Source organism: Typopeltis vanoorti, chromosome 19 (assembly GCF_054136105.1).
Source record: "Typopeltis vanoorti isolate ZY-2024b chromosome 19, IOZ_Tvanoo_1.0, whole genome shotgun sequence".
In the NCBI taxonomy this organism is placed as follows: domain Eukaryota; kingdom Metazoa; phylum Arthropoda; class Arachnida; order Uropygi; family Thelyphonidae; genus Typopeltis; species Typopeltis vanoorti.
Genome location: NC_143567.1, coordinates 52,274,829 through 52,298,953, shown reverse-complemented (window position 1 = coordinate 52,298,953; position 24,125 = coordinate 52,274,829). Strand labels below are relative to the sequence as shown.

Genomic DNA, 24,125 nt, shown 5'->3' with positions numbered 1-24,125 from the left:
TTAAATTACTAAATAAAAATTTCCGATTAATTTTGTTTCTTAAATAAAAATATTCTATTTATAAGAGAATCAAATTTTCTCAATGAAATTGGATCTAAATATTTCTCTCCCGGGGATTATCAAAATAAAAATAATTATTTGGAGCTTATATAATTAGAATAAAATATAATTATCTTTATAAATATGTATATATAAATTTAATATTTTAGTTTTTTCGCCTGCGGCATTCCGCCCCTGCCTCGAGCCGGACCTGATGGCTGTAATCTATGTGTGTGTTCATTGGGCCGGCCGGTTTGCGTGTTCTAGGAGACGAAACACCCTACCCCCACCTATGAAAAAATCCCCTACCCCCACCTATGGTACCGGCTAATTCACCTTTAGTCGAAAGAGACCAGATAAAGGTTCCTCACATCACTGACGAGAATCGAACCCAGGTCTTTCAGACCAAAGGGCTGCGTCCATGCTGATTGAGCTAAGGAGGCTCTCTAAATACATTCTAATAAACAATAACAGGCAATTATTTGAATTTCTTCGAAAAATGTTTGATTCTGTTCAGTGATATGTTGTTAGTAAAGTCTCCTATAAACTGAGTGTATTAAAATCCATATTAACGATCGCTAATAAATAATCAAGTTCATAATCTGCCTATTTGGAAGATTCTGAGCAGTTAAAAATACAAAAAAAAATGCTACCGATCCATTTCTTTTAAGATATACGTAATGAAGCAATTCAATGATTGTTTGAAGTCGGACTTTTATTTTCTTATTTTGGAGATTGAATATAGCTAACCTTAAAGATGTCAGGTATATACAAGGAGAATGGCAGAAACCATAGGGAGGACATTGTTACCCTATCTCTGGGACGTAAGATTTTAGTAGATTTAGAGAATATAGTTGGAGACTGAAGACTTTTTAGTATGAAACCAATAAAGCTTTTTGTGACATTTCTGCAGGAAAGATCATTCCATTGATCTTTCCTTTCTTGGTATGTTATGAAGAGATTTATTCATATCGTAAATGTACGAGTTGTAAATATGATGAGAGTATGTGGTCTTTTATTTACTTTTAGTGATAATACAATAGTACCATTAGAGTGTGATAGTTGAAGTAGTTGTTGATGCACAGTAGTTGGTAAAGCAGGATTTGGGTAATGGGCAGCGGAAATTTTTGTGTGGGACGAGGAATAAAGTGTTTGTCCACTTCGTGATTCATTCAACCAAGCAGCTCTTGGTCTTCCTATGATCCAGTGGCTATTCCTCTATATGTATAGCATGCCCAATCATTTCTTTTTCTTCTTATTCTTATAATTGTTTTTTCTAGTTGCATATATTTATTTTTTTCACACCTTCATTTCGCAAATGATCTAAATAATCTTCAGGAAATTTTTGTAAGATTTCTTTTCAAAAGGCCAATTTTCCTGCTTCATCCTTCTGCAGAAAAGTCCATTACTCACATCTGTAAAGCAGCAGGAAGTTCACTAAAGTATCCACAAGTCTTTTTTTTTTTTTTTTCAGTAGTATTTTAGAATCTTTCGTAATGGTTCTAAGTCATGTAATCCTAATGTTGCTTTCCCTGCTCTTATATTCATTTTAGATCTCCAGCTTCCATGAATTATAGGAACTAAGAAACAGGATTGCTGAAACATTCTCAAAATAATGTATATTTAATTTTATATTTAAAATTAAACTTAAAGCAAATGATTATCTAAATTTTCGGATTGTTGATCCTTCTTCTACCGGCTGATGAGCCTACTTCAGTAGTAGACTTTCTAATGACATTCAAGGAAAAAAAAAAGAGATAAAGAGACCGCACATCTGTCTTATTCAGTTTTGAAAAAAAGAAAGGTTTTCTCAGTCTTCTAGTACTTTCAACCACAATTTCAGTTGTTGATACAGCAATCTGATGTCTTATACGTTTGCTGTTAATTCCACAGAGCATCATATCATACAGAAAATTGTGGCATAACATGCTACCGTTTTCAATGTATGCTTCACCCAGCCAGTTTATTGTGGTGTGCTTTATTATTCTATTTTTTTTTTTTTCATGTAAAATCTGCCCGCTCTTCAGTGAAGCAAGATTCCATCTTTCTTTCCATCCTTGCTAATAGATTTTCGAAAGTCGTTTGAATGGCTTATAATTCACGAATATCAAGTCATTCTTATGTCATTGACGAATCTATATTTCTCACTTTTTTAGTCTTGCTTATTTCTTCTTTTTTGGATTGGTCATAATCTACTGTAAGTATAATCGATACTATTAAGTAAAAATCAATTCTTATCCAAAGTCAAATGTCAGTGCTTGAAGTTTTGGTCAAGAAACGTTTCAGTATTTTTACCTATTCTGTTTCTTTATTGTTTGTATGGATAGAAGTGTGTACGGGATGGAGGGGGGGAGACACTGCTGTCATAAACATTGCAGCCTATCGGAAGAGACCAATTCGGACCTCTGGGTGAGCACTTGGCACGTGCCCTGTAGTCAAGCATCTGGCGACATTGAGACTGGAAGTACAGGCGAACTAGGAGAATAAGCCTACCCTAGCCCTCGGGGTATCACCTGGTAGCTTCGGGTTCTTTTCCACTACCCCCACCAACAGATGGAGTGTAGCAACATCTGGGAAGCTACCCGCGTCAGTACGTATGCCGGGATGATTCTGCGCATGCATAACCACGGGAGCATGAACGAAAGGTAGAGGGGAAAGAGTGGCACAGAACTGGTGGAGGAAAGACAGAGGAAGAGGGGTGGAAAAAATGGGGGTTGGAAAGTAGAACGACGGAGGACGTTGGCTAAACACAGTTTGCGGTAAACTGCATTGTTCTGCGCACGTGCAACGAGTCGCGTGCGGCTCAGTCTCGGGCGTCTAGCACGTGCGCACACGCATTGCGCTATTGGTTAGTGACGGCCTCGTTTCCTTTTGCTTCCGAATCTTTTGCGTGTGGCGTGCACGAGTCTGATACAGACAAACACACCTGGCGCGTGCAGCGAGGGTCCGACACTACGTGAGTCGAAATCGTAAACTGAAGGAATGCGTATCCCAATGGACTTCCGTTTTGGCCATCACCGTGCAATTCTCTGAGTGCATTCTATTTCGCTGTAAAGGTAAGCCTTGCCTTACTTTTGATAATTTGATAATAACGGCACATGTTATGGTTATTTTTCGCAGTGATCATTAATTCCCTTTTCGAATATGCTGCTCTGGTTACATAATAAAAGCCAGTGCGAGACGAAAATCTCTCTGTTTTTGTTGTAGTTATCGAAGTTGGCGATCGATTTTGTACATTCAGCTAATTTTAAGCTGTATTTGATAAACGAAGGATATTATTGATTTTCTTTTAATATTGCATATGTTAGGCGGCGCCTCTGTACATACCAGACGATATAATTACTTCATAACGTTTATTAAATCAAAATATAAAACTGAGGAAAAGAAATCGACTGAAACCGGAAGTCCACAGATACGCACGGAAAAGAAAAAAGCTTCATTTATCTATTTGCGAGATCTGAGGATTTCCTGTTCCGATATATTATATTTGAATTGTAGTTTATGTATCGTTTAGTTCCCGATATTTTATTTAAATTTTATTATTTGCATTTGTTATTATACTTTATGCTGTACTGTTTCTTTGCAAAGGTAAGCCTTCCAACTGATATTTGGTAATGGCTATATCCCATAAATTATAGAACTTTTAATTATGTAAATATGAAACTTCGCTTCTGTTAACTACATTTCATCTTCAGTAGCATTTAGTATCACAAGGAAATAAATGATTGAAGGTATTTATATTGCATATTTAATATTTACTAGGAAGTTAGTTTTTGTTCGAAGATTATAATAGGTGATTAGAAGCCGATGTTCTTGATATCGCGGTTTACAACTTTTGTTTGTTATTTAATAATATCATTATGATTCTTTATAATATGCATTATTAGTGCATTTTGCATTCTCATATATTTTATTATAAATATGGTCGTACAACATTAGATATTTAATTTATTCTCTCTTAAATACTTCAACGCTGTTTCCCCCCATTCTTGCGACATAAATAAATAAACGCCAAATACAATTATTATTGTTATTGCAAAGTAGCCTTCTTAAAATTTATTTAAGTTGATTGCTAGTATTAAAGGAACTGCGGGTAAATATGTAATACCAAAAACAACTTGATAGATTTGGCTTCTGCTTTTCATTTCATCATATTATTATAATCAGATTTTATGACTCGTTTTATTTTCGATTGTCGTAGAATTAGTTTATAAATACAGTACCGTATTTATGTCCATCTCTATATGTAATATTTTGTAATACTTTGTATTAATTTACTAACTCTGCAAGCATATCGCCTAGCAAAACTTAAAGAAAGAGTGGATTTTGTTACACAATCAAATTATAGTTCTTCATTATCTTTAACTTAAGTTTGATTCAGAAATAATTAATAGCGGAAACTGTATGAATTGATTAAGAGTAGAGACTGAACTAAACTTCATGACCAAATTCAATCAATTTTTAATTAGCATTACCTCCGCTTAATTATGCTGAAACTTTATTATATTAAATATAATTGATGTGATCTCAATTTGTATGCATCCATTATATTAATCAATAAATATCATATATAATATGATATTTATTGATTAATATACTGACAATATTTGACGAAGCGTTTTAAAATACGTTAGTGGTGTAAAATTTTATATCGTTGTTTTTATTTTAAGTGATGTAATATTTTACTCCACTGTTTTATGAGATTAGTAAAATTATTCTTAATTCACGATACATTACATTTTATGTGTAAAATTATTTGAAATGCATATACTATATTTCAAATATTTATTTGAAACGCACTTTTCTGTATATTCCAAATAAAGAAAAATAAAATATTAAATGTGTCTTTTAGAGGCAGCAACTTATCAGCCAAGAAGACTTCACTATACTGATATTAATTAATTTGAGCAATTCACATGATGCGCTCAGATTTCAGTAAACAGATTTCGGGGCACAATAACAAGCTGAAGTCTTAATGTAACTTCTTTCAGGAAAAGCTTGGTTATTTTCCATTCTCTAATCTGGCTACCTGCAATATTTCTACAAATTCAATTACTACAAGACGGTTATAATTAATTCCCCCCCCCCCCCACGAAACAAGATAATGTAGTAATTCCCATTTGCTTGCTTTGTGAAGTACGGGTTATCATTAAACCATAGGATTTTTTTTCTTTTTCTTTTTCCAAGTAAGTTAGCAGTATTCGACACTCACTTTAAAAGGATGAAAATTTTACTGTTTTATGCATGTGATTCAATATTTTGTACACAGAGGTTTTCTTATATATATGTATATGTGTGTGAGCTTTTATTGCTTATTTCGTTACAGAATAATGTGACTGGAAGTTATTAGCTTATTAATAATGTGACTGGAAGTTGTTTAGCATTACACTAAGACAGGCAGTTGTATTAGATGTCTCTTTCAAGTATGTGTTCTCTGGCTGATTTGTCTTTTTCCGGGAAGAAAATCTTTGCCGCCTCCCTGTGAGATTGACTTACTCACCTGTAGCATAGAATGATAAGAGGATTTTTTTTTTATGTGGATCCCACCGCGTATAGTACAGTGCATCACTATTAATACTGTGGATGGGATACCTGAAGTGGTTTGAAAAGGGTTTCCGGATGAAATAACCTTAAGTTATCTGATCTGGGTTTCCCTATCACAACAGGTTTTCCAGATCTGGAAAAGCTGTTTAAACCACTTCAGGTTTCCAGTAATCAGACTGGTGTTCTCACACCAAGAAATAAATTTGTTTACGACTTAAGGACAATCACAAAACATTCATGGCCACGGTGGGAGTCGAATTCCACAACCTGTTGGTTTGTTGGAGACCGGATACGCTAACCCAGTTCAAGTTCCAATCAGGCAATGAATTCAAAAATTGGGCTGTAAATAATTATGGCGAATTTAACATTTCAATAGGTTTTTCAGGAGAATGGCAGAATTGCCGATGCCAAATCTGCTGAACAGTGACCATCAGTTGAAGAAGTACAGAGAGAAAACTGAGCTTCTTTTATGATAAAGAATGGATCGAGAGAGCAAAAGTCTTTTTTTTTTTTAATTTTAGTTAATTTATTGTTTAAAAATATCATACAATGAAGAAACATTATTCTGTAGATCGAGTGAATTTGGTAGAGGTTAAGAAATTGTTCGGCTAAGAAGAAATGCTTAGAATAAAAGAGAAAGTTACACACTTTGGGGATGCTAAGTTTATCTTGAGAAGCGATATCTTTTTCTCATTTGCAAATCTGAATGTTTCGTTAAATATAAGATCCAAAGGGCAGTGGGTTAATTCTTCTGCTATGCTCCAACACGGTATAAAGACTGGCATTTATGGAGCTGGTCGATGTTATTGAAATTGTGTTGTGCATTACAAGGATTCTAAAACAAGAAGACGTGTCAACATATCAAACAGTATCCTGAGTACTGTTTGATATGTATTCATCAACTCTTTTATACAAAGTGGTATACAGAAGATTTAAAGAGTAGACAAATTTGAGGATGAAAAGCTGTGTTCCATCAGACTATTTCTAGATGCAATATTGAGTAGAATCCCATAGGATCGTATGTTGCTCAAAAAACATTTATGTCTGAGCGATCAAATTCCTCTGATATGTCAAACACAAGGAACGTGCATTTTCCCCACCTTTTCCGTACACTTGTCCAAAGATAGGTGATGTAAGTTAGACTTATAGACCTGGGGAAATTCAATACTAATGTAGAATTCTGCCGAATCCAGTAAACCTGTTCAAACCACTTCAGGTCTCCAGTAATGAGACTAGTGGTCTCACACCCGGTCACACTTTTTTTTTTTTAATAACCTAAGGACATTTCATAAAACATTCATGCCCACTGTGGGAGTCGAACCCCACAGCCTGTTGATTAGTTGGAGAGTGGATACGCTAACCCAGTTATCTTCCGGATCTCAGCATTAACGGACACTAGAGACCGAACATGCGCAAATCAGCTAATTTAATTTTGCAGTGATAGATACTGTTTCATTATAATAATAATAAAAAATATTGATTTTCCGAAATATTCTGTTATCTAGAAGGTTGACTATTACGGATCTCTACCTGAGTGTCCTGGAGAAAAATCGTCCACTTCCGTATTCACCATTGGATTGAAAACACCTGATAAAAATTCCTCAGGCGTAGGCCGGATTCGAACGCGAGTATTTCCAACCAAAAGGCTCGTATATAGCAACTGAGCTACGGAGGCTCCTGTTCCGGAATAATCAGCGTTTATTGTTTATTCGCTTAGCTTTGATTATTTGATGTATTCATTACTGTGTCAAAGAGTAGCTATTACCTATACAATATGTCACCTCACATAATAGATTGGAGGGAGAGGAATGTGCATGTGTAAGGAGAAAAGTAGGACACGACTATATATTTATTGACCTTATTAATTAGACTACTTAAGTATTTTAATGATTATTGCTGAAGGTAAGTAAGATATTTTTATTTCCAGTGAATTATCAGAGCAGACGTAATGTCATTCTGGTAATATTCAAAATGTCCGCATGACTTTACACAAGCATGGTCGTCTAGTTTTTTGAAATACTAGCATAAAATGGAAATGAGATTATCTTATTTACTTTTGACGGTTTATTGCTTCATTATCATATGATATTAACTACTTCATTACGCTTGTTTATTATTTTCTTACGCTTCGAAATCAAGGTTAAGGGTGGACGAAACTGCAGGCGAAAAGTTTTTATTGATATTTTTTAAATATCCAGTTTATATTCTGTTTGTTTATACAGAAATATGTGGTAGTAGACAATTAAGGCTTATTATTCAAAATAAGACAAGATTTAGAGACGAAGGTCATTGGGTGTTAGGCAAGATCGGCACTCATAAGAAAAAAAAAAGCTTGTTATATATCGATACGATGGTGCGCATATTACTGATGTTTTCACTTGATGTTTATTCCTCTAAGCTTGCCGAATGTGAATGTATTTTGGTAAATAAGTAAGTTAACCCCGAAGTAGCTTTTTTCCAGCTACACCGCTCACTTAAGTGTGTGTGCGCGCGCGCTATACGTATATGATAGCACGTAATTATGTCTGATTACAAACTGATCACGAAATCTATTCTGTTCTTTTGAAAAATGAGTAGATGAAATTTTAGGTTTGCTAGAAAATATAACTGAAGAGGAGAGAAACAAAGCAAGATAATAGCGATCAAAGTGTTTACGACTGAAGGCAATCCTAAGCTTCAATTTCCGGAGTTTAATCTCCTAGTTTTCTCCCGAAGTATATACCCGTGAAATGGGATTTTGACCTTTCGAGGAAATCAGAGGGGGTCAATGAAAGAAATTCTGTGTTCATGCTATTGGAGGCACTGTTTTATACGAAAGAAGCACACAGTATTCAATTGTATACTTCTTTATCTTAAATGAAACAATTTTATTATTACATAATTACAGAAGTTCAAAAATTAAATAACCGATGCATTTATTCATGCATTCGACATAAAAGTCATTAGAATAGGTGCAGTTCTGTATTATTCTTTAAATGTTAGTAAGTTAAAAAATAAAGGAAAGAAGAAAGAAAGCTATTGTATTCTTATTCATCTTCTCATCTTCAAACAAAAAGTTTATTCTGTAGTTGTAAGATAGCTCATTTAGGAATTATTTGCATTTCCGCGAACATAAACCACCTGATACATGGAAAGTTTTTGAAATATTAGGCAGACGAATTTTTCTATGGTTCTGATGCTTTGTTCCCATCTGCACTCACAACGAATATTATTATCCGCTTTCGTGTTTTACACTTTGTTCAATCGGAAATAGTTCAAACTTAATATTGACTTATCATTAGGACAAAGAATAAAAGTTGTAAATCTACCGAGATTTCGATCTTCCCTGAATAATACCAATGATTGGGAGAGACTCATCCAAAGTTTGCCGTAATTCTGAGCGATGTGGCAACTTTCCTTCGATGTTTAAACCCGAAATAAAGTTGCTTGTTTTAGAAATAAAGTTGCTTGTTTTAGAAATAAAATTCTTGTTTAAAATTTAAAAGTAGATTATTTATGAACCACCTTACATGACTTCATAATAAAAGAAAGGATGTTGTAATTCAGCATCTACTTCGAGGGATGGAATCTGCAAAATTTTTAAACTGTTGTCCTTTTTGCCCAACTTTTTACCTCACATTTCTGTTGTAACAGAAACGTAAAATTAAGTAAATTTACGCCAAAGAATTACATTGTAATAACTCCTTTCTTCCTTCCAGGGCATTAGGCCTACTGGCCTGTTCCGGCTTCACACCACCTAGAAAGGTGGTGTGATCAGAATTTTATTTACAATATCAAGTTATACATACGTAACATCAAGAAAGCGTGATGGTAAATTTTGAAGGCGTTAAGCTTTTTTTGTTTATTGGCTCTCTTAATCTGAATGACGTCATTTGGATATTTATAAATCTAACGCAGTTTTCAGCTCCCAAAGGAGGTAGCTGTAACTTTTATAGCTTTAACTTTTTTTTATTATTTATTTTGTTTTATTTATTATTTAATTTTTATGAAATCAGTAAGGAACCGTCTCCTGCTGTAGTTGTTAAGTTCATAGCTGCCTGTAATTCGAAAATTTCGGGAATGAAAGCGTATGGAAGCCAACTGCCGCCATCTCGAGTTTCTAAGCCTAACTGGTATTATTGTTTAAAACAGTTTGTCCTCCCGTTAATTATTCTGAGTTGCGGATGAAAATCTTATTTGCCTGCTAGATCGTCTGACTTGGGGACGAGCTGAAAAAAACTTAGAAAATAGTACCTCTGTTGGCGATTAGAATCGAACCCATAATAGCTTTTCCTCCGCTTTTGGTACTATAGAAGTTAGTGCAAGGTTGCACAGGCAAGCAGGACGGCATTATAAATGAGAAAAAGGCATTTCAGGAGAAAATGTTGTGGGTATCATAACTTATAAGCATTTATAGTAAAAAAAAAAAATTAAAGTATAATAAGTTATATGTTCGTATTATTTCTTGGTAACTTCTTTGCCAGCCTGGTTGGCTGAGTGGTTAGCGTATCCGCTCTCCAGCCAAAAGGCTGTAGGTTCGAATCCCGCCGTGGATATTTGTGATTGTCTTTCAGCTTTATATATTCATTCATACATCTATATATACACTCCCATGAGGGAGTGGGTCATCATGGGAGAACTAGACCAAATTAATTAATTAATTAGCGAACCCTACACCAAGCGGGACATAACACTAGGAAGAAGAACTTGATGTATTTTTTTTACCTGTATCTGTAACTGTACAGGAATATATATACAATGCCAGTGTAGAGAAATATTAATGCTGTTTTGAAATAGTTAGCGCAGGTTTGGTCGACTTTCCTGTGTTACTAGCAGTAGCATGCAATATTGCAATATGAACATGACTGCTGTGTTAAATAGCGCGCTCGTATAATACGACATACATGAAGTGGTAAGTTAAAACTGCCTAATTTGGAATTCCACAAAGGATTCCAGATTATACAGCACACAGATAGATAGTCTGTGTGCTGTATTGTATTATACAGATGGAAAGATTTTTAAACCAACATACATAAATAGAATATATAATTGATCTACGCTCATTTATCCCATTACGAGAAGCTTTTAAGCTAATGCTCAATCCTCTGCATTAACCGATGTATGTTTGTTTGAGATTAGAGACTAGTATCAAATAACATAAAATATCCTTTATTCAAAGAATGAATTTCCAGGGGGTGGGGGGGGGAAGAAAAGTTGTACATAACAATTTACCTTTTACAAGTCCTATCAGACACTTTATATATAAATTTACCAGCAAAATAGTAATGGCCTGTTGTTATCTATCGTGTATACAGGCATTATATACTGTATATGTAATAATATTCGTGCAGTAATTGCTAAAACAAAATACCACCGAAGTTTCAAAAATAAAGTGTAGATGATAATTATACACAAAAGTAATGATTTAATTATATGATGAGTTTTATGAAATTGTACAACCGTTATTGAAAAATCTGTTATGGGTAGAAAAAAAAGTTGTATCGGCTAGGCGGTAATTTCACCATATTTCGAAATAAGTTATGATCAAGATGAGAAAATGATAATCCTTGGAAATTTTGTAATGAATTCTTACAAATGAATGCATTTGCATTAAGAAAAGTTCTAAAAGAAATTAATCTCTCTCTGTGTTTGCCCATCTGCCTCAGTTTGCTACACTAAGGCGTCTATAAACCTCTAGAAGCCCTACATCCGGTCGTTTCTATTTTCAACCTCCGTCACATGGGGCCAGGTGTTGAAAGTGGTGACGTAGCCAAACAAGTTCCCGCCAGACGAGGTCTGTACAGTGTTTAAAAACCTTCTCCCATCTGCGTGTGCCATGTCGAAAGTCTGCCGTAAGCGCCAAGAGATGCCGTAATGAATGAGGGCAGCCGCAGGTGACACCGCCAGCTCGGCCGTAAGTGAACGGTTCATTAGTTGTTGCCTCCTATTTCATTCTGCACTGACCTCGCATCCACCTGTCTCTCTCTGTGGAAACAAAACAACCGCTTCTTGGGCTCGTGAAAAAAGGCGTTCCCATGTTATCAAAACGATCTTGTAAAGTGTGGAGGGAGGAAGAATGTTGGTGAACATATTTTTTTTCTTCTTCATTCCTCCGCCTCCAATCAGTATTCTCAAATAGCATCATGGGACTCATATAAGTGCTGCTGTATAGAGGACTGTTGCGATAGTACACGACTCGAAAATGGCCAGTCTTAGTCTTTCAGGAATGGTAGAACCACAGCTTCTACAAATAACTGCGCTTTATTACTCAAATAGAAAAGTTAATTGAGAGGAAGCTCCAAAACCACGCGAAACAGTGCATCCTCCACTGCTTTTATATCGACAATAGATGCTTTTAGTAGAGGAATAATATATCATTTGGCAATGTTAGATTTCTATCTTTATGGAGGCAGTTATTTCCAAGGTTATAATCCTAAGAGTCTTGTTGCCAAAACCGAATTCATAGTGAATATTACAGATACGCAGGCTTTCCCAGTGATAGTGTTATTTCGAGATTTGCGAATTTTGTTGATGACTGAATTGGAATGAATTTTTTTCCACGCTTTCATTATTTTATAGGCTGCGATATAGAATCAAAGCTATAATTCAGACCAAAGACATGTTAGAGATCTTCCAGAAAACTCGGTTTGCCCCCATTTCCCAGGGGAAAAAAAAAAATTGATTTCGCCAATGTTCACACAGCTACATCTCCTGAAATAGGTACAATGGCATCTTGAAAGTAACACTGATTCAGGATATACGTGATTCACGACATTGTTTAAATATAGGTTGACATTTATCCCAGAGTCAAGTTATTTCTATGAACATGTTCTCACTATTATTCCAGCCCTTTTGTACAATGGGGATGAAACATTAGAAGCCCATCGCCTCAAGTAGTTGTCTAAAATTTATACTCTCTTTTGCAGACCGTGCTACTGTGACACACCATAGTTCTACTGCAGTAGTCTCTCCTCTGTAGTATTCTGTTTCTGCCCAGTTACTTTTACCGGAAGTACATTACCGTCTTCTATTTTTAAAGAACTTCTGCGATAGTGCCCTTTTAAAGAATCTGTTCTTACCTTACCAGCTTATCAAAGAAACTAAATGCATTCTATCTCTGATTTTCCATCTGCTCCTCTAGTGAAGATGACAGACTTTCATTTAAATGCTTTGCTTTGTTCTTACTTCTAACAAAATACATCGACGCTATGGAAAATGTCTTTGACGGAACATCATAAATAGTGACCTTTTGTTACAACTACTATGGAATATGTTAAATTTTAGTTTAGTAAACAGACATTTTCTACATTAGTAAGATGAAATGCTTTACGTTTACTATGAAATAAATTAAATTAAAATGAACCTTAAAATAACTTAACGATGTGTGATTAAGAATTAGGATTTCAGAATGCAACCGAATTAGAGTGCCATTAGGTGCTCCAATATCGTAGTCATGATGATTTCTCTAATATTTTACATGGCAATCAAAAAAAAAAAAAGAGACAGAAATGAAAGAGACAGGTGAGCAACATATACAGAGGTTGCTCTTGTGCCTGAACTGTATATACAGAGAAAGTGTGCATAAATCATTTGATTTTAAATTCCAGGATGGAATGAAACAAAGTCTAATGATGCCCAGTTAGGTATAAATACCAGAGGGAAAAAGTTTAGGACTAGATTCCGCCACAAATTACAATCTCATTTTTGTTGTATGTGTGCAGACAAGAGAGGAAGCAATGGAGAGAGGGAGGGACTTAAAGGCACAACTCCTTGTGCCTTTAAGAGCAAGTCGAGTCATAAAATAATGACTCGACTTGCTCTGGCACGAAAGTTGATTTATGTATTTCCCTAATCGATACAAATGTGATTGTTTTAGTCTGCAGATTAAAACATATTTTTGTAAATCCAAGTGACTTAATATAGTTTGCAAAAGATAATATTTCACCCAGTTGTTACCTCATGACTTAGTAGAAAATATATTCTCTTTGCTTCTCCATGTCTTTTCCCTCCCTCATCACATGTACCCGCTTCCTTTAGGTTTCCACACGCGCCAATTCAAGTGCTTTGTCTCCTGGTGCGTGCTCCATCTTTTGTTTGTGGTGCACCATCTGCCGCTATGCCCGTCTTTTCGTTGCTAAGTTACGAGATCAGCAAAAGCAGCAGGCTTAGAAAAGCTGTCATTTGGTGTAGGAGATACACGAACCCCTATGAGAGAGAGGGATTGCTAGTTTACACCATTTACAAAAGAGAAACCTGACAGAGACGCTTCTTTTGTAAAATAAAACTAATTTTATTTCAGGATATTCAGTTAGATGATCCTGAAGAACATTAATTTGAGAATCACAGAGAGATGGAATAAGATGGAGAAATTAAAAAAAAGAAAAAAAGACAGAAAGAAACAAATTAATATTACACACGTATTGAATAAATTGGCGACTGGATTGGACTGATGCATGTCATGGTAACTATTTTTCTGCTTGAGATACAAGTACTAAAGTGATGGTGCATTTATGATATATATTTAATGTTTCATATCCAACAGATCTACTTTTAATTGGAAAGTATTCCAGTTGCATATTTAAGCGGCGGAATCACAATGGATATTAGAAAACAGTTCTTCAATATTTGGAGACTTTAAAATACTCCATTTTCGAATGTATGAGTTCTCTTTATTATTAATTATTTTTTGCTTCAATGGTTAACTTGTGAGTTTCGATATTTTAAGATTAATGGAACACGGTATGGATTATTTCTGCCCCTACATTTGGAACAATGACATTCTACGAATGTTTGTGTAAAACTGTTTTTGAGAAAATGCCAGTAAAAGTATAGTTTGTAATTCAAAGTCGTAATCAACGATTCATATCACTTCGCATTATCAGGTATTTCAAAAAGAGGAAGATTATCTTCAGGTTTTTCAAAAGTTATCACCAATTCATTGTAGCAGAACCCGAAAGTAGTTCACTTCAATTTATCTATACGGATTTTTATTGAAATTTAATCCCAGTAAAATTTGTAATCCTTATAAACCATTCTCGAGCCATCTCAGTGTTTCGTTTCAGTCAGTTAAATCTCCACGTGCACAAAGGAACCACCAACAGCTTCTTATTATACGTTGCATAGCTACCTGCACTCTGGAGTGATGGATTTCATATTTGGAATTTAGGACGTAAATATGCTCACGTGGTTCGATTTTGGATTAATGCGAACATTTTTTATTGACAAAATTTGACAGGACAGTTGAACTAAGTTAATATTTCGCAGTGGCCGAATGCAATTTAATAAAATTAGACACTTGGGATATCTTTATTTGTGTACTTGTCAGTTTTAGTTTCAGTTGACTCTTTGTAGAAGAATTAAGCAAATCACAATTATGTGTTCTAGTGTGCATTGCCAGGAAGTAAGAATTGATCTAGATATTCATTTAAAAAAAAAAAGTGCCTTTTGTAAAGCATTCTTGTAATGCTGACATGATTCATTATCACAATAGTTGAATTTGTGGTCGATTTTTGGATTCTGTCCTGTAGACATAATTTTGTTTTATCAAATTTTACGATGAAATGGCCCAGTTGAATAAGTTCACAAATTTTAGCATATCAAACTTAATTAAATCAGAACGAATCATTGCAATATATATATTGGAGTTCCTTTTTATTATTTACTTTTTTTCCCTTTTGTGGCTTGTTATCAATACTCATCCGAAGCATATAAAAGTGTTTCGGATATGCCCACACATGATACTAATAGTACCACTGACTGTTAGAGCTACGGTTAAAATTTTCGGCGATATCAAAAGATATTCTACGGGGCTTCCACAAAAGGTTACAGTATTCTGCAATCTCCTACTCAAGAGTTTCAATTCGCCAACCAAATATGGCGGAAACTAGGAAATCCTGGTGGCCAAACATTCCTTACTCCTTTAAATTGCTAATATATAATCCTTTTTGCTGCTCCTTTTTTGTGAACCAGATCATCCTCTCGTCGGTCCTTCCTTCAGTATGATTGTACTCATTGTTGGCTTCATTCTCATAAAGTCATGCAATAAAGAACCATCCAAAACCACGCTCTGATCACGGTGATGTTTATAAATCACGAAACAAATCCAGTAGAAGTTACTACATTCAGACTCTGTTTTTTCAGGCTACCCGGAACTGATAGTTTCTTACAGATGGTGAAGCTATTTATATCTCCCCAGCAACCTTAGATAACAATTAACTTATTATTGTGAGTTATAAATTAAATGAATAGTTTTATGTGAATAACGTGTAGCGCATATAAATATAACAACTCCACTGTAAGTATTTTATGTCAGTAGCAGCGCTATTGTTGTTGAGGTCAGGTTGAAGCAAATAAAGTTGAATATATCCACTTTTATATTTGCATACGTTCTTTGATTTGTATTTTTTACATTATATATAAAGGACTTTTCACGTAAAGAAGCTAGCTCTCTTGTGTATAATAAAAATGCCTTTTTCAATTGAAGGTGAGTTAGCCAATCTCATACGGAAGCAGCAAGGTTTCCTCCAAGAAATTCGGGTTTTTATCTCGCATACAGACGGATCGGCCAGGGAGCATACGAAATTCAGACAAAAATATTGTTAGTTGGCGGTAAGATGGTGCAGTGTGATATGCAGAATTAATCAGACTAGATAGCAGATTGTGTGGTGTACAGTGCCCTCTCGCGGTGAGACCATGGACTCCTTTGAAGTGTCAAGTAGTAATAATAATAATAATATAACACAAATACAAAACTTACTAAATAGAGAATACCATACGTATCAAAATAAATAAATACACAAAAAGATTCACGGAGATTGACTTTCATCGTGTTATATTTGTACTTATACAAATATAACATGATTATATACAATTATACATGTTATATCTGCGCTTATATTTGTACAATAATCCTTTTAAAACTAATTTCGTAGCATTAATCTTCATGTTAAAATTGGGCAGTTTTTTATTTTACTGTCTCCATTAGAGAACTATGTTCCCATATCACTTGACTTGAACAGCTGCCTGGCTTGAAAAATATATTTAAGCATTTTTAAAATACTTAAATAAATATTCTTAATGAATGAAACGTTCATTTGAGGAAATTTATGTTCTGTCTCTTTTGTTTTAGAGTCAAAAAACATTAAAGGATTTTCCGTCCCTTTTTGTCATTCGTGAGTGTCTTTAACAAGAGAACAAACTTATGTTACTGCAGTATAATTATAAATATTGGTTGGGCGACCGAGTGGTTAGCATACCCGCTTTCCAACCAATAGGTTGCAGATTCGAGTCTTTGCGATTGTCGTTAGGTGGGAGATGAATTTAATCACCCGGTATTGACACCACCGCCTCACTTATTTTGAGGTCTGAAGTCGCTTGAAAAAGTCCTGTTTGGTCTCCGGACTATGTAAAAATAAAATAAAAAATTACAAAAAATAAAAAATAAAAGATACAAAATTGATAAAAATGAAAATAAAAACATCCTTAGCCTACCCACGATTCAAATATACTATAGGTTTACTAATAATTTTTCGTTGGTGGCATATGGTATAAAAATAATAAAATAAATAAATGTAAATAAAAATGTAGAATGCCACAATAAATAAATGTAATATCATTGATAACTGCTTTAAAGTGACAACAGGAAGTTATTTTCTCTTCTTCTCAACTTATAAAAAAAATGTAATATTGTTACTTAAATTCTGGCATATACATGTAATTCCTTTTGGTACGATAATAAACCTAATTATTTAAAAATACATATAGGAATAAGACTGGAAATTCTTTCCCAGTCGTGCAACAGAGAAAGAGATTGCTGTAATGCTTCACGCGATATCTGAGAATTCTATTAATTTCAATCACAGATAAGGCAAGCAAAAGGTGGAATCGTATAGACCATTCAGTTCCACTTGTGCTGAGAAACAGAGTATGAAGCTCCGTCTCCTTTCTTTTCCACACCGTTGCTCGTATACGGATCAGGGATTACACTTCAAGAAACAAACAAAGAGATCAACCGATTGACAAATTCATCCAGGATGGCTTTGTGAAGAGACATCAATGAAATTCCTTTTTTTTTTTTTTTTTTTTCCACCGGATGTGTATGTCTGTCTCATGAGACCGTTTTTGAAAAGTTATGCACTTAGCATTTCAAATGAGTAACATAAGAATTGTAAAACTTTTACGTAGTCCCATTCAAAATGTTATTGCTAATAGAGATCGTTATTTGTGGGATTGAAATATCACCCAAGACCAGCAAGAGAAAAGAGACAAGATTGTCTTGGATGAAAACTTTTTCCTTTATCTTTCTAAGGTGAGAAGAGGCAGAAGACGGAAGTCACCTGCCATAACTTGGCACGCGCCAGCCTAAGGTTACCGCGCTTTAGCAGCTACAAATAATTGATGTTTTTTCAGGCATGCTTTGCCTCGTCGTTGCTGTATACGAGTCATTCATTCGTTTATCGCAGCCAACACCCACTACGGTTTTTTTTTTTTTTTTGGCAAGTCACTGACCCAACATTGTTGTGTGCAGCTGCTGAAGGAGAAAAAAAAAAAAAAAAGAAAAGAAAAAAAAAAAAAGAAATCTCCCAATCTCCTCCCCTTCTTTTCACTGTTGATAGGGAAGGACGTTGATCTTTGAGCACTTGAAATATGGAGGGGGGGGGGGAAGAAAAGAGATTGACTATTGATAAAACGAAAGCTTAAAACTATTAAGGGGGAGCTCAGTAATCCAAATATTCGCAATCATTTATTACCTTCTTAAGCGACCCCTACTGGAACCAACCTCTACGACGATGAATGATATGATGATGGCCGTGATGCTGCTAATGGGTTGAACTAATGATGGCGACGAAACATTTTTTTCTGCTTTCGTTTAAACAGTTTATTCTGTAAAAACAGAGTCATTTTTGTTGATATATCCTTGTTAATGACTGCTTAAAATTGATTCTAGAAAGTAATTTTGAAAGTTTTATAGCCCTCATTCGATAAGAACGTAAGACTAAAAACACCAACGTTATATAAACAACAGGAACAGGAAGCCTCTCCTCAAAGCATAGTATAACTAGATGAACAGCTATTATTTGACTATAAACTATTAGAAACGACGGTATTAAATTTCTCATCAGGTAATAATGAAATTCCTGGCCAATGCGGAACTCTATAAAGCGAAAAGAAAAATAATTTTTCATTCTACAAAAGAAACAAACCAGCCGGGGCACACACACACACAGTTAATAAACTTGCCCCAGCCTTATTTGCTTCGGTTGTATATTCAAAGCAGCCCAGCATAATCTTCTTAATTTCTGTCTCTCAACTTTAATAATTTAATTAAAATAATTTTAGAATAATAGAAATAGAATAATTTTCTATTTCCCATGTTATTTTACGAGTGTGGTCTGAAAAGTTCTCGGCTTCGACCATAGATGGCAACACTATCGGCAAGAAATTTTTTTTTTCTAAGTTGATACACTTGTCATCGTGCGGTTATAAAATACTTTGTAAAAGAAGGTTTAACGCCAAAAGAAATTCATTCAAAGTTCTTAATGTTTATGGGCACTCTTCTCCTTCGTTTTCGACAATTAAGAAATGGACTGCCGAGTTTAAACGTGGTTTTAAGATTTCCCCATTTCTTTATAATTTAGATTTGTCAAATTCCAGAACTAATCTCATTATATTCTAGCAGTAATACAGTATAAAGATATATAACTAAATATTGTATGTTAGGAGCTATGATCCTCTCGGTACCAAACGACATATCATAACATCTGTCGCTTGGTACAAGTAAATATAGTAAACCCATACATATATATATATAATCATTCATTGGCCATATCAATTACAAAAAAATTAATGTTCACTTTCGCAACAGCTGATTAAATAAACCCTAGGGCTCTTTTAATATAATAGATTATCTATAAGTAAATATGACGGAGGGGAGATAGGCTTTGCTGAACCCTGAACTGAACAATCACTTCGTGGTTCTCCTTTCTGTTCTGATCCGAACGTACACGAAAGTCCTCTCACCACTCCTGTGTGCACACTACGTCGTACTTGTCAGGAGATTCCGTGAGATCGTAACATCTGTCGCTTGGTACATGTAAAGCATTCAACATGCAGCTGTTATGATCTCGTCTGCGTTTTCGACAGACAATTGCTTCCAACCGAATAGCGAACTTTTCGCACATTAATCAGTATTTATTTAAAATCTATATTAAAACTGTTATGCATTATATTAAGATGAATAATTTTTGCATATTATTAAGTCTTTTCTTTTCTTGTGCACTTTATGTTACTTATTTTTTTTTTAAAAAAAAGACTGTTGAAATATCTCTAGGAAATTATCTGGATTATTCTATCAACATTTTGATGACAAATATTTATTACTTTACATTAAATTGAGAAGGCAGATTTAAAATCACTTAAATCATTTAAAATATATTGCATTAGTAATTTATTTATTCTGAAATATTTCGATTATTATTTTACATTATTTCGAAATGCAGTTTATGTAGAAAGTTTTTTATCTTATATACTTGTTTTTAATCCTTTTTTCCAAGTAAACAAAACAAAGTTTTGCGCGTGTGCTTTGAATTATGTATCCCATAATGCAAAGCACACCCCCTTTCGGGCGTGTATAATACAATGCATAATGGGAAGCAGGGGCGGCTCGTGCATAGGCACTGCAGAACTGCAGCACCCCAATTTTTCTCGATATATAAATATATTTATTAATTTAATTATTTGCTTGTAATATTTAATTTTATCATCAGCAATCCTATACAATTCTTTTATTTTGTATAAAAAAATAATAAAAATCCATCTTGTAGCACTTAGGAGGACAAAGGACGCTAGCAGCACTGTGTTTACCACAGTGTCATATTGCTACGCGCTCAAGTATATGCACGTCATACTGAGATGCGAGATATTAGCGTAATGCGGCACTGTCCGTTGCGCAGTTCCACTGTAGTTTATATGCAGTTTGCGCCAGTAGTAGAGTGTTCGTAGTGCTTATCGTGTTTACTCCGTCTCTTTAAATATTTGGACCTTACAATTAAATGATTTAATTGTGACGTCCAAAAATTGTAAATTCATTCCTTTAATTGCAATTAAAGGAGTGGATCTTATTTTTAAGTAATTTTGAATTATACCAAACTGTATAATTTTATCGATAATAAACATTTTTTTAAAATTTTTTTATCATAATTTTTATATTTTATCCAAACACGTATACACTGTACTTACAGTGTGTATGTATATTTCGAAAGTTGCAGCACCCCCACGATTTCAAGCCACAAGAGCCGCCACTGATGGGAAGGGCCAGTACCCAGACCGGTTTCGACCTTTATTGTGGTCTCTTCAGTGGGAGCCAAACCCGGGAGAGATACCAAGGTTGAAGTAATGCAGAAGTCATATCTCCTATACAAGTAGACGAAAAGTGCTTGTCCTTCTTTAAAAAAAACATATCTGGATGAGAGAAAGATGTAGAAAGTTTTTTACCTTGGGTGTAAAATACATTAAGGATATCAACAAATTTTATACTTGGTTTTAATCCCTTTTCCCAAATAACTGCGTGTGAAATATACTCACGTCTGAATTAAACATAACAAGAAATTTCAGAATTTCTTGGTATGTTTAAAGTATTTTACACTCAAGGTAAAAAACTTTCTACATCTTTCTCTCATCCAGAGATTTTTATTAAGAAGCTCAAGCACCTTTCGTCTACTTGTATCTCGATTTACATGGCGGACATCCCACATAACCCGATGCCATTGCTCTCTATGCCGACGATACAGCAATACTGGTCAGATCTCTTAAAAAACATCTTGTTACAAAGAAACTACAAGATAACCTGTTGAAACTGGAACACTGGTTCTCCATTTGGAGACTGCAAGTAAATCCTCAAAAAAGCAGTGCTCTTCTGTTCACAAAAAAATTAACATCTCCCGAAGAAGACATCTTTCTATTTAGCATCAGGATTCCCTGTAAAACAGAAGCCAAATATCTCGGCGTACTGCTAGACAGAAAACTTACCTCCAGCCCGCATACAAAATCCTTATGTGCAAAGGCATCAAAAGTCATAGCACAGCTTTACCCTCTTATCAATAGGAACAGCAAGCTAGATATTAAAATCAAATTGCTCCTCTACCAGTTAGTGATTCGTCCCATTATCACTTATGCGTCCCCCGCCTGGAGCCATACTTCAAGCTCAAATATCCTTAGACTGCAAAACAAATGCGCAAAATTGCGCATGATCTTAAATGCATCATGGTACATCAGAAATGTTCAACTTCATCAAGACACAAATGTCCCTTATATCTACTCTTTCCTGCAATCTCTCCAGCAAAGTACTTCTCAAAATCATCCTCACCTCCAAATGATATCCTCCAAATGATAGTCCAACAAGCAGCAAATTATGATGAATCGGAATTATGCAAATATAGACGACCTAAAGCCATTCTAGTTCCCTTTCAAGATCTATAACTTGCCCAACTCGGGCCGAGCACGTAGCTTATAAATTTTTCCCTACACAGTAACCTTATCAGATAGAAGGGATTAAAAGCATTATGCTTCACCATATAGACAGTAACGTTCTGCGTTGATATCTCTCTCCCGGGTTTGGCTCCCACTGAAGAGACCTCAATAAAGGTCGAAACCGGTCTGGGTAGTCGTCCTTCCCATTATACATTGCATTATACACGTCTGAAAGGGGTTTGCTTTGCATTACATACTAAGCCATACTATATATATATATATAATTTGCATTAATATTCTAATTTTGAAAAGATAATTAACAATTTTTCACCGAATATTCAAATCCTAAATATTATTAAGGTTTGCAAAAACACCTCAAAATTTCCTTTAAGAAGCATCTATATGTTTGAATCAATTGCTCAATAATTGTGTGTAATGGGGGGGTCTACGGACAATTAACAACCCAGTCCTTTTTAGGACTTCCAGGGCAGCGGATAGCAATGCTGTAGCCAATGAAGTTTTAACTGAGGCTCGGCTGCCGTTACTCAGCCATGACTAGAGCTTTTATCTCAATAACACCCCATCCACACAGATTTCCTTCATTCAGATGACGGGATAAAGAGTCAAGGACTCAGTCCATCGCCCAGTTCTTTTTAGAACTTTAGAATAATTGTGTGTCAACTGTTTATATTTTTTATTATAAACGTTTGCTAAACTTTTATCTTTAATGGTAGATATGGGTATAAAAATTCACTGGTCGAGTGAAGTTACTCATTCTGCAAGTAAACATTACATCATTTCGCTTATCTTATTTGTATTGTATAATAATATTTTGATTTTTACTCACGTAAAAATCAAATGAATGTTTATTTAAATTACAAACTGTGCATTTGTTATTAACTAATTCTTTTCTCCCGCAGGTTTTTGACCATGACGAGATAATCCATCTTTTACTTTCCCATCAGACCACTTGGATTCCCCCCCAAACAAACAACGCCCACCATGCCTATTGCATCGCAATCGCACGAGGAAAATGAGGACGAATGGGAAATGTTAATTGCCGGTTACCGCGCGTGTGCCGCAGAAGCGATCCGGTTCTTAACGGAAGAAGAGCACGTGCCATCCGATAGCCCTCTCATTCTCGGTTTGTGGCAGCACCTGCTATTTCAGGAAGCTCACTTGGATGTGGACAGTATATTGGGTCACGCCGCCGCTGAGGGGGATGACTCGGGAGTGAATCTGTTGGACACTTGCGGCCATGACACACCTGTTATCACCGATGCTATCTCATCTTCATCCCCTACTTCGCATTTGGTAGAAAGTGAGCAGGTGTCTGCGTGCGATTCCATCGCTCTTCCACTCACCTCCGCGAGCCTTCGTCAGCCTGAATTTCAAGTCCCAGTCGAAAGTGTACCTTACGGGAATACTCCTGGCGGAGGAGCTATTGAAACAATTAGGACTGAATCGCATTCAGCAACATCTTTTATTCAGGAATATGTGCCTGGTACGCAGAATTCTTCCGGAAGTTTACCGCTGCACATAACAGGAGCGTCACATCCGGTTTCCTTAGCAACTACAGTAAGCCTCTAGTCTGTATGAATGAGGACTAATGAGTGTTGATTACGTTTGTACAGACTTCCAGAATGACTGAGTGAAAGTGTGATTGATAAATAGGAAGTGAATTTGAAGTTAATTTTGTTAGCGTGCTTGTGTGTTCAGAACCTGTGTTTGGTTCTTTTACGTTAGCTATTATTAAAAAGATGTTTGACTACTTTTTGATTATTTTCTTGCCATTTATATATTCTGTTATTAAATTAAAACCAGATGGCGCGCTAGTCGCCAGTAGAAATAATTGTTATTAAAATTAGCAGCTCTCTAGAATAACAATGATCACCAACTCACCGGATTTGGACTAGAGATCTGAAGTAATTTTGCTCGAATACTCTCTCTAAAATGGTCCAAATATTTTGCAATTCTCGTGAATCACAATTGAACGTCATAGTGGATTAGTAGAACGCCGTTTTATTTTTATTTATTTTTTCGATTAAGATTTAGTTAATTCTTAAATAGCTTGAGTACCTGGGACCCATTACTAT

The 24,125-nt window shown here is 35.1% G+C and overlaps 1 protein-coding gene across 1 annotated transcript; it reads left to right on the top strand.

The window, feature by feature from the left end:
- Window positions 1-2,692: 2,692 nt before the first annotated feature.
- Window positions 2,693-23,737, top strand: LOC150096088 (uncharacterized). The gene is made up of 2 exons (XM_090409416.1): window positions 2,693-3,095; window positions 22,950-23,737. Exon 2 carries the CDS (start codon window positions 23,032-23,034, stop codon window positions 23,617-23,619), a length of 588 nt encoding a protein of 195 aa, XP_090265542.1. The 5' UTR covers window positions 2,693-3,095; window positions 22,950-23,031; the 3' UTR covers window positions 23,620-23,737.
- Window positions 23,738-24,125: the final 388 nt, after the last annotated feature.

Coding starts and splice junctions, on each gene's coding strand:
- LOC150096088 (XM_090409416.1), top strand. CDS start 23,032: ATGCCTATTGCATCGCAATCGCACGAGGAAAATGAGGACGAATGGGAA.